The sequence below is a fragment of the Cryptomeria japonica genome, chromosome 4, assembly GCF_030272615.1.
Source record: "Cryptomeria japonica chromosome 4, Sugi_1.0, whole genome shotgun sequence".
In the NCBI taxonomy this organism is placed as follows: Eukaryota; Viridiplantae; Streptophyta; class Pinopsida; order Cupressales; family Cupressaceae; genus Cryptomeria; species Cryptomeria japonica.
The window spans coordinates 652,561,822-652,572,559 of NC_081408.1; the positions used below are offsets into that span (position 1 = coordinate 652,561,822).

Consider the following 10,738-nt stretch of genomic DNA (forward strand, 5'->3'; position numbering starts at 1 on the left):
CCCACTTTAGATACTCTGCTTGAAATTCCATTAAGTCTTGCGCTTTACCACCCCCAACTTCTTAATACCCATCTTGATTCTTGAACAATGAAAAGCTTAGTGGTGGTGTTGACTAAAGGGGGGGAGGCAACCTACGAATCCTGCTCGTAAAGATACTTTGCATAATAAAACCACTGAGATGGTGTAATAATGTTTTCCGTTTGCTTCTTTCTTGACTGAAGTTCCTTCCAAAACAACTTGGGGTTCTTTTTCCCAATGGAAATTAACTCTTCCCTCCTTATGACCATGAAATCAGATTTTTTCTTTCTTAAAATCTGCATGTAAACTTTGAGATTAATTTCTCTATTATTTGTCTCTTTAAAAGTTCTCCTTGCTTTTTTGCATTCTTCATCAAACCAAGCATTGACCGAAAAGCAATTTGTTTCATCTTTTCTATTCTTATCTCTTTTACATTCAACAAGTGCCCTATGAATTATATTTATAAGCTCAGGACTATTGAGCCCATGGATCAAAATTTTCTTCTTCTTAAAAAGTCTTTCAAGCATTAATTGGAAGGTATTACAATTATTTTGAGTTGACAAAATATTTCCCTTTGAAGAAGATTGAGGAATACATGTGGATTTCTTCCTAACCTAGACCTTTTTAGTCCAAGAGAAGCTTAAACAAATCGGTTTATGATCAAAATTTAAATCCCAGAGTTGTTCACCTATCCAAACTTCCTCCATTTTATCACACAAGCCATGTGAGCATATGGCATAATCCACAACACTTGAACCATTATAAGTATTACAAGTAAAATTGTCAGACCTCACCCATCTAGCCAAACCATTGCAAATGACTAAATTGAATGACCCACATAAGGTAATCAATTGCTCTCCAAAAATATTCCAACCTTTGTGGTCCTCTGAAACCCTTGTCCACAAATCAATACTTTCTTTTGTGAGCCAAATGGGATTGCAATCTTCCTCAAAACAAAAAATGTTGGATTGTGCACTTGCTGTCCTAGCATTAAAATCTCCCACTAAAAGAATTTCACCAAGATAAGAATACTCTACAATATCCTTTTTTAAAGTTGCAAAAGGATCTTTGTGGTCAAGGCCACTATTCCTGTAAGTTTTTGAGACTTGTGGAGCAAAATAGGATGCTGCAATATGAATGAGATTACCATTTTCTGTGATTTTAAACCAAATGAATTGTTGTTTTGGTTCTTCTCTTTCTAACTAAATCAAACGATCTTTTTCTTTCACTAAGATCATGATACCCCCATAAACTTTGCCATTCCCTGCTGCCTTGTTCCACACCGCCATCTTTAGATAACCTTCAAACAGAGGTGTCTTGCACCCTTCATGCTCATTAGTCTCTATGAGACAAATAATGTCTCTATCTTCCATAATAGGTCCTAACCCAGGTCCACGTCTCCAAGGGTAACCTCTACAATTCCAACAAACTAGACTTAGAGAAACCTGGGTAGGTCTTGATTGCTATTTGTGTTGGCAAGTAAGCCTCAAAGTTGAGTCTATCTCACCATTAACCCATACTGACTTTGCTGACACATTTTCTACTAAAGAATTTGCTTCCAATTCTTTACTACAAACTTGCTGTTATGCTTTGAAATGAGGCCCAAAAGAAGCAATAACCGCTTTGCCTTTGTACAACCATGCTCTTTTACCCTCATCTCTAGCTGCTCTAACTATTGACATTTCCACCCTCCTTTCTTCTCATTGCCTGATAGTTAAATCTTCCTCTAAAGATAGGTGAGAGCCCCTTAGAAGTTTTTTTTTACTTAGAAGGACCTGCTTATCTCGTATGTTAGACATGATGATTCTATTGGGCCTTGCTCTTTCATCACTAGGCTCACCCACCCTCCATGCTTGGCAAATTTGCCCTTGCCAACTCAACTTGTCTTTAAAAAAGTCACTGACCAATTCAAGAGTACGTTCATTACTCCCATAATCCTTCGCACCTTTTATTATTAACATTACAATCCATACAATTAAATTGGTTGGGACAATGGGATATAAATCACAAATTAATTATATTATTATATTTTGAAAATATATATTTTTGTAAGCTCTTCACAAACATATTTTAGAGTGTGATGTCTTAGGATAGCAAGGATGTATGAAGTATATTAAGAAATTGGAAGCGCTCATCATCAACTTGCATAAGAAAAAAATTGATTTGATTGGGCAGACTATGAATGAATGAATGAACAAGTGCCACGTAGTGGCTAGTACTTGTTGTTTTAATAGAGTAATAGATATAATAAGATAAATATATAAGATTTTAAAAATAGAAATAGTCATTGAATTATAAGTGAAACTTAGAGATATATGCATTCCACGTTAAAGTTATATGTAAATTGTAATTTGATTTTGATAAATGAGATTGTATTAGAAATAATAAGATATAGTATAATATTATCTAATTTTATTCCACTTATAAGTGATATAATATTAAATTATAATAAATAATATATTGTTATTTTAGATATTATATTACCCATTATATTTTCTTCAAAAAAACCTTACAAAGGGATAAGGAGATGAACTCCTTTGGCTACATCCCACATGGATCAATTATACAAATACTTAATCCCATTGCTCATAGCCACTAACCTATCCCCTACTCCATCAAGAAATAGATCAACATTTTCTAGCAGGAAAGCTTCAAAACTACCTGCAAACCAAAATATCCCAGCATACAACCATCTGTTGGGCTAGAGACTATTCCGTCCAATGCTCTCATAACTTCAAGATATATGTCTTCATCTACTGTCCTGCGCAAGATGCCATTGGCTGAAATGGGGTGACCCAACACCTGAATAATTGGCTGAAATAGATCCTCCATTAGACGACCATCGTGAACTTGTCCCCCAGTCCAATAGTCGAGACCCAGAATGTCTACCACTGTTACTTTCTCCTGCTCATTGGCCTTTTTGAACAGGCGCTCCACCTGTTCTTCGGGCGTTTCCTCCAACCCGACGAATTTTAGTATGAATTTTATTTTTATAAATAAATATTAGGATTCTTATATTATTGTATTTTAATTATTATAGATGAACATTAAGATTTTTATAATATTATATTTTAATTATTATATTATTATTATTTTTTGATCGATAATTATTATATTATTATTATATTATAATATTATTGTATAATTTTTTATATGTTTATTATTATATTGTTGTTATTTATTAATTTATTATTATATAATGCTATATTATTAATTTATTGCATATGAGGATAAGGTTAATGTTTTTTTATATTATATATATGTTTATCTATTTATATAAAACTTTAAAAGATTTAGATACATAGTCAAAATTAATTGTTAAATATTTGTTTGGTGAATGTGTAAAATAAATTTCATAAGAAAATTTAAACATAACAAATATTATGTTAACCTACCTAAAAAATTAAAAACTAATAATTTCTAACATTTAAAAACTTAAAAATCATGCATCTTAACTTTATAAAAATAAAAAAATATATATCTAGCAGAGATGCTGATTATCTTCTTATGAATCTTGAGTAATAAACTGTTTTGTGAACTATCTTTAATGTTAAAATTATCTTCCCTCTGTTTTAACACAAACAGCTCCTTATTTTCAGCGGGAGGCCTTTAAAATCGTAGTGTGTTTATGGCCCATCGGACCGTGACATGTCGCCACCCATGAATTATTGAATAAAATTGATAAGTGATCGGTTTATACCTATATTTGTCCCCCAGCACTGCTGTATCGTTTATCCTAACTTTTCTAGAAGTCTCTTCGTACACAGTTAGCAGTCGTTTTGATTTTACGTTTCTGTATTAAATCACATTTAGGATCACTCTTAAAGCCTTGTTCAGCGCCGAAGGATCTGAAATCTTTTCTCTGCCGATAAAATTGAGTTCCATTCTGGTGCCTATGATGGCTTTTTCTGCGCATGCAACTCTTACTCCCAAAGGATTTTGCTACATGCCTGCAAAAGTCAGTGTTTCCAGCTCGGTCTCTATGGTGTCCCTAAATTTGAGGGCACCCGGAAAGAGCAATAGGTTTTTGTGCAATGGTGCCCCGAAATTTAAGGGCACCCAGGTGAGGGAGCAGAAGCTGTCGGAGCTTATAGACGAGAAAGTTAGCGAAGCGAAGGAAGTGTGCGAGGGAAAGGAGGGCTCTGATGAATGTAAAGTGGCATGGGACGAAGTGGAGGAGGTCAGCCAGGCAAAGGCTCACTTTCGCCAGCGCGCGCAGAAAGAGGATCCCTTGGAGGCTTATTGTAAGGACAACCCTGAGACCGATGAGTGCCGATTGTATGAAGATTGAACTCTGCAGATTCAATGAAAATGTTCTCTTTTATTTTGTGAATAATTGTAAGGAAAAAATATTGAATTATTCAAGGGGAAAGAACAATGTTGGATTTTTTAGTGGGAATATTTATTGTGTAAGGGAAACCGTTGTTGTATTTGAATAGATGTACGGTTAAACATATGGCGGTGTTGGGATTAGGGTTTTATTTTGAGACGCATTATTTTTTATTATTGTTGTGTTACGGTTTGGGAATTCTATGAATTCAAGGGTTGTTGGTTAGATTTAGGACGTAGATATATATATGCGCACGAAGCATAGCTGTTGTATGGAAAATTACGGTTTGAATGTTAATTCCCGCATTTATTGTGATTGTGTTCTGTGCTTGTTCAAATTTTCCGTCCCTAAGAATTTGGCCTCCATTGGGTAAACTAGACCTTTTTAATACACATGCAACACAACTCTAAAGTCTATCTCTGGTTCGACTTTGAGTTACTCGTCCTCCACAATATGGGCCATAGTATGGGATTTTTTTGTGATTTGAGACTTTGAAGCTTTTATACAACTATATCCCTTTGCTTAAGGGAAGGAAGGGCTGCAGTACTAATCCATTCTTAGGTTAGCTGCAGGAAGATTTACTGGCAGGTGATATCCATTCAGTGGACGGCAAAAACCCCACAGTCTACCCGTTGTGTATAGGTGAAGAAGGTTTTCCTTTCTGGATTGGGTGGACAATTATCTTGCCTTTCAATAGAATGAAAATGGGGATTCCTTACTGGATTGCTTAATTCTGGATTGAGGTTTGGCTCGAACTAGAGTTATTTTATTTTTGTGTGAATTAGGTTTTGTTAACTGAGTTGGCTTGAACTAGTGTTACCATGTAATGCGTGTGAACTAGTGTTTGAGCGGGTCATTACGCAATTGTCGAAAACTAAGAGAAATGTAATAAGTGCTCTTATGGAATCAGAATGACACGAAATATTTGAAAGAAATCAAGACAATTGCTATTAGAATTTAGGATCACTTGCTGTTGCAGTAAAATTTTGATGGTTACCGGGTCAAATATAAAAAGGGTTAATTTGCGTTGGGAGTTGGGTTTGTCTGGTTTAGACAATAGTGCTGAGACTTGAACTCGTGGAAATTTGGCAAGCTGTTTTTTGATTTCGACTCAGTGAAATATCTTGTGCAAAATTAGGCAAAACTGAGCAATTTAAATAAAATATGAATGAAAAAATGTTTTTAATAGTTATAAAAAGTTGAGTCTGCCAAAACTTACTAGTCTCGGCTGTTATAGTCAGCCTGAATTGGCCTCAGAGATGAGTTTTGGCTACAGAATCATGGAGCCTGACTTGGATTCGTATCCTCGAGTCCTTGTTTAGAATTGCCGAGTCTCAACACATTGGTTTAGACCAGAAATCCAGGATAATGCAATTAGGATTAACTTTTGCTAGCAGCTAACTTTTTATGATTTTTTTTTCTTAAAATGATTGTGTCAAGAAATAATGTTAACAAGGGCTACATAAAATTAAGATAAAAGTATAACTATATGCTATATTTAATATGATCTCCAGCATGGGTTGTGTATCACCTCTGCATATCTAGTAAGAGGGTTTGGCCCAATCGAGCAAACTCAATCAATTGGCTGTTGTAAAAAAGTTAGGGGTTATCATTTAACATCTTTGGATTAGAGGAATTATTAGGGTCACAACTTGATTACCTTTGAGGAAACCAAGGATAATGCAATCAGGTTTATTTTGCATTAAGATGGTCAAGTTTCGATGGACATATATTTTGTCATTCCATCATATATTTCAGTCGGGGGATGATTAATTGGAACAAGGGCTGTGTGCCATTAGTTTTTAACTTAAGGTGATTTAAATCCGATATGCTTCATGATTTTGGCAAGAGAAGTACCAGAATGTAGGGAGTATCCTGATAATTTTATCAAAAAGTTAGGATTTATAATAAATTGGGAACTGTTCTGTCAGGGCAGGTTTTCTAGAAACTGGCTAGTGTTTGGGTGAAAACCATGTGTTCTGTGTTTACTATTTTTCCATAGTTGGGTCAATTCCATTTACAAAGCATGAAGCACCTGTTATAATCATAATTTAGAAATAACACTGTGTGTATGGAGAGCACGCCCTTGGGATTTTGAACCTGGCTGTTTTGGTTGTAAGTACTTGAGTACTAAAATATGGCAGGCCACAACCCAGTGGATACTTTACTATTTTATGTTTATTTAGTCAACCTGCTTGGGAAATTTCTGTGGGTGATTTAAAGAACATGCAGACAAGTTGAGTGGTATGCTTCATATAAGCAATAGGAGTTTGCTAAACGTTTCTGCTAGAGTAAGAGACTTCTTTTCAGAGTAGTCAAGTTTAGAAGGTTACAATTCCTTGAAAAACAACTTGCAGGATTGTAGAGGTGAACTTATGAATTTACTTGTTGCTTTCCAAAGTCAGCATTAACTAAAGCATTCAACAGAACATACTATAAACATTGGCTGATGTATAATGTTCCTCATGTGCTTATTGGCTTAGGAGATGTCTAAATATTTGGCTAGGTGAAGTGCTTGTGAGGTGCATTTGTTACAATTTACAAGCTGTGCCTGATCTATTAATTGCAAATGAGATAAACAAGCTTTTTGTATCATCTAGAGATTGGCGTACGAGGAACAGATTGTGGTTAATTTATTTGCTATATTCACATTGCCTTATTATATTGTGGAAGCAAATGTTTGTTAACCAGATCTGACTTTTAGAGGTGTTTGAGACATTTATTATCCTCTCTGGAAAGACAACATTTGTGTAAAATTATGGATCTTTTAAGATTTTATATTTTGCTAAGGTCATTTTAGGTAAATTTTTAAACATATTTGCACAGATTTTCATTGAGACTTCTAATTCTTAATTACAGAAAGTTTAAAATCGATGTCGATTTGTTTAGAGGAAAATTGCTGAAGCCCAAAGATGGATTAGTATCGTAAAGATTAGAGGTTTTGTGTTGGACATAATTTTGAGGAACACAAAAACCTTGTAAATGTACTTTTTTCTGTATGTGTGAACTTTGACAAACTTAAAAATTGTGTTGTTCTTCTGGATATAATTGCGTCTCATTTATGGATGCAAATAAATGATACACAGTTATATCCAGAAGCACAACACAATTTTTATGTCATTATGGACTGTGGAAATCTTATGTCTCTAATTTGACAAACTTGTAATGTTGGACATTTGACATTTCTGAGTTTTACTTGGGAACTATTCTTTCTTTTGTTGGCAGTCAATTTTAACAGAATTGATTTAAATATCCAATAGGCTATATTTGTAGTAACTTTCAGTTGGAAAATTATCTAACGTCAGAATAAATATGTGAGTTTTCAGTGAAAAAACTGCCAGATAGTTTGTCTTGCCATGGCAATCCTGTCTTCTGCCAGAAAACAAGTTTAAACTGTCCGAAAAACTAGGACAGGCTGATACACTTTTCCCATTTCCCATTTAAAAACAAGTCTGATATCTCTGTTCATTTGATTTTTCATGTCAGCATATTTCCGGATGTGAAAGCTGGAGGAATCCATGGATTTGATTATCTTTTAACAATTTTATTTTGTTATATCGATTGCAATACCCGTACAGGCAACCTGGCCTGTTGAAGTCACCAAGACAGTTGCTGGGGCAGGCATAACCAATGTTGTATTTTCTTTGTAGTATGCTGTGTTAGTGAATGCATTCCTCACCTGGGTGGATGTGGAAGTGTCGGTGTGCTTGAGGTTGATGCTGATGCTGGCGCCTGAAAAGGCAATAGTGTGGTCAAGGTCTCATGAGGACGGGTTGCCTGTTAACTGGTGGTGTAGCCACTGCTTAGTGCAGAAGACGTCACAGTAGCAGATGGGTCAACTGGGCCCCAAGACATTGTGTACCGCTTGGTGCACATTACATGTACAGGCAATTTCTACCCGAGTTTAGACTGGTTCTCATTCCCACTTTTTCCAGCAACATACATTGTAATTGCCATAGAAAAGTCATAAAAATCAAACACCATGAAGAAATCCAACTTAAAATAGTTGCCCATTTGAAAACTTATAATGGCTTTATTGATCATCTAATTTGAAAGAGCGGAGCAAGTTGGAGAATAGCTTGGGTTCCATTTATTTAGCTCACACTGCAGCAACCATCCTCTGTGCTCTGCCATCTTTTTAATGCAGAGCTCACTGTACTGGGTAGAGTATTCCATTTCTTTTTGTTTTAGTAGGAATTGTTTTATGCTTGTCCGGATGTAGCAGCCTGCTTAGCTCAGCAGCTCAGCCCAACTCATCACGTACCATGAAATTTATCATTTGTTGCTCTGTGGGTCTTGTGCACTCTGACAACATTGTAAAACACTATTTTCCTTAACAAAGGAATGTAAACTGCATTCAATTCTTACCTGTTAACAGACTTCAGAATCAGTTCATCTCTGTAGATATTTTTCTTTTTCATATTTTAATATCAATAGTATTTGTGTGATGTTTAATACTACAATTTTTGTTTTTAGTCCTAGATAATATCAAAGAATGAGAGGCAATTTGAGCTAGCTTGCATGTTAAGAGCTCACAATCGGGCTTTGTTCATTCATGTTTTCAGGAATGTAACAAGCTTTCATTTATATTTTAAATGTCTAGATAAGTTTTTCCTGCTATTCAACCTGACTAACTTGAAAATTAGGGGTGGCTTCTAATAAAACATCAGGCATAATTCGTCATCCTCAGGCCATTTTGACTGTTTGGATTGATTTTGGCTGCAAAAACCATTAATGTTTAAACATTTTAGGTTGTTCCTAGTACTCAATTAAAATTGGTTTTCCATCTGTTTTGAACTTTGGGTCTTTCTTCAGTTTTGTAGACATTTGTTTAAAACTTTGGGTTTTCTTTTAATAAATAAATGGGTAACAACAATTTCTTCTCTGATAGTTGTAATTTGGTTTTGGTATGTTTGAAAATATGTGTTTTAACTTCTTTCTACCATTGAACTAGCTCTGATCTATTTAATTATTTCTCCGACTTATATTATTCTGCTAAATTGGCTTTCCAACTTTTGGTCTCTTGTTTATGCAAGAATATATAACAATTGTATCCACTCCTTTGATCGTTATTTTTCTGACTTCTAGTACTCTGCTAAATTGGCTTTTCAACTTTTGGTCTTTTATTTATGCAAGAATATATAACAACTATATCCACTACTTTGGTCATTATTCTCTGACTTTTATTATTCTGCGAAGTTGGTTCCAACTTTTGGTCTTTTATTAATGCAAAAATAGATAATAACTGTATACACCACTTTGATCATTCTTCCAAATTGGATTTGATTTATTTGAAAATCAGGATCTATTTTGTAATACAAAAATCAATAATATTAATTACTAGTCCCAGTCGTCAATATGCTGTAAACTAGATTACAATTATTCAATCAGTTAGCTAACTCTACAACTAAATTGGCTTTACAGTTTAAAACTACGAGTGCCTCTTCTACATGTGCAAGAATGGGTAACAAACTGTTCTATTAAATCATTACTTTATTTTAGTTTATATCTATTTGAAAGCTAGCATCTTTCATGATTTCAAGATTCCACAGTTTATAAATTGTTGTGAAGGATATTTGGATGCAAATTGTGTGAATCTCTTTGAAGAAACAAGAAATACTTGGTCCAGTCCTAACAATCTGAGAAGTTATGTTTGATCTTTTTTGTTATTTAGCTGACAGCAATCATCCTCCTAAATTTTATTTGTAGCTATTTTGAAACATTGGGTTTCCTTTTCACGCAAAAATGGTATACTATAATAATTGCAATGGGTTGGCTTCAGTCTATTTTTGAAGGACATTTTTTACAAAATTTGAAATTTTTATGTTTAATGCCATTGACTCATTTGAAAATTTGGAACAATTTCCATGCAATAAATTTAGTACACTTGAACAAATGGGATTCAACTCCGATAAATTGGTTCTCTGTTTATGCAAAAATGGAAAACAATTGATGTAGTCTGATTATTCCTATAAGTTGACATTGATCTATTTTAAAATTGAGGTCTATTTTCAACATTAAAATCGAAATTACAATGTCAGTCATACCAATGTACGCAACAAGACCCTGATAATTTAGCCAATTCTTCTATTATTCTACTTAAATGAATTTCTAGATGTTTTTAACTTTGGATCTTCTATTTACGCAAGAATGACTACACTTAGTTCTCTTTGAAGTAATTTTATATTGTATTTTTTAAACTGGCTAGTTGAGGTACTTTTTAAGATAACAACACAGCCATATGTTAGGTTTTAAAAATTTTCCATGTAGTTGAAGTTGGGAATCTCAATTTTGAGCCTTCTTGTTTGAGATTTACACGCTTCTCCACACAATTAAAATACATATTGATTTGATTTGAATGCATTAAATTTCATTGACAACGAGATCCTG

General features: G+C 34.2%; 1 protein-coding gene and 1 long non-coding RNA gene across 2 annotated transcripts; both read left to right on the forward strand.

Moving 5' to 3' along the window:
- The first annotated feature begins 3,647 nt into the window (after positions 1-3,647).
- On the forward strand, positions 3,648-4,663 carry LOC131047698 (calvin cycle protein CP12-3, chloroplastic). Its single transcript, XM_057981495.2, has one exon. It carries the CDS (start codon positions 3,914-3,916, stop codon positions 4,307-4,309), a length of 396 nt encoding a protein of 131 aa, XP_057837478.2. The 5' UTR covers positions 3,648-3,913; the 3' UTR covers positions 4,310-4,663.
- Positions 4,664-9,772: 5,109 nt separating this feature from the next.
- LOC131047697 (uncharacterized) lies at positions 9,773-10,129 on the forward strand. Its single transcript, XR_009106282.2, has 2 exons — positions 9,773-9,812; positions 9,901-10,129. It is a non-coding gene; the product is annotated as an uncharacterized LOC131047697 (long non-coding RNA).
- The last annotated feature ends 609 nt before the right edge of the window (positions 10,130-10,738 follow it).

What these genes read in the sequence shown, in the direction of transcription:
- LOC131047698 (XM_057981495.2), top strand. Translation starts at nt 3,914, where the DNA reads ATGATGGCTTTTTCTGCGCATGCAACTCTTACTCCCAAAGGATTTTGC.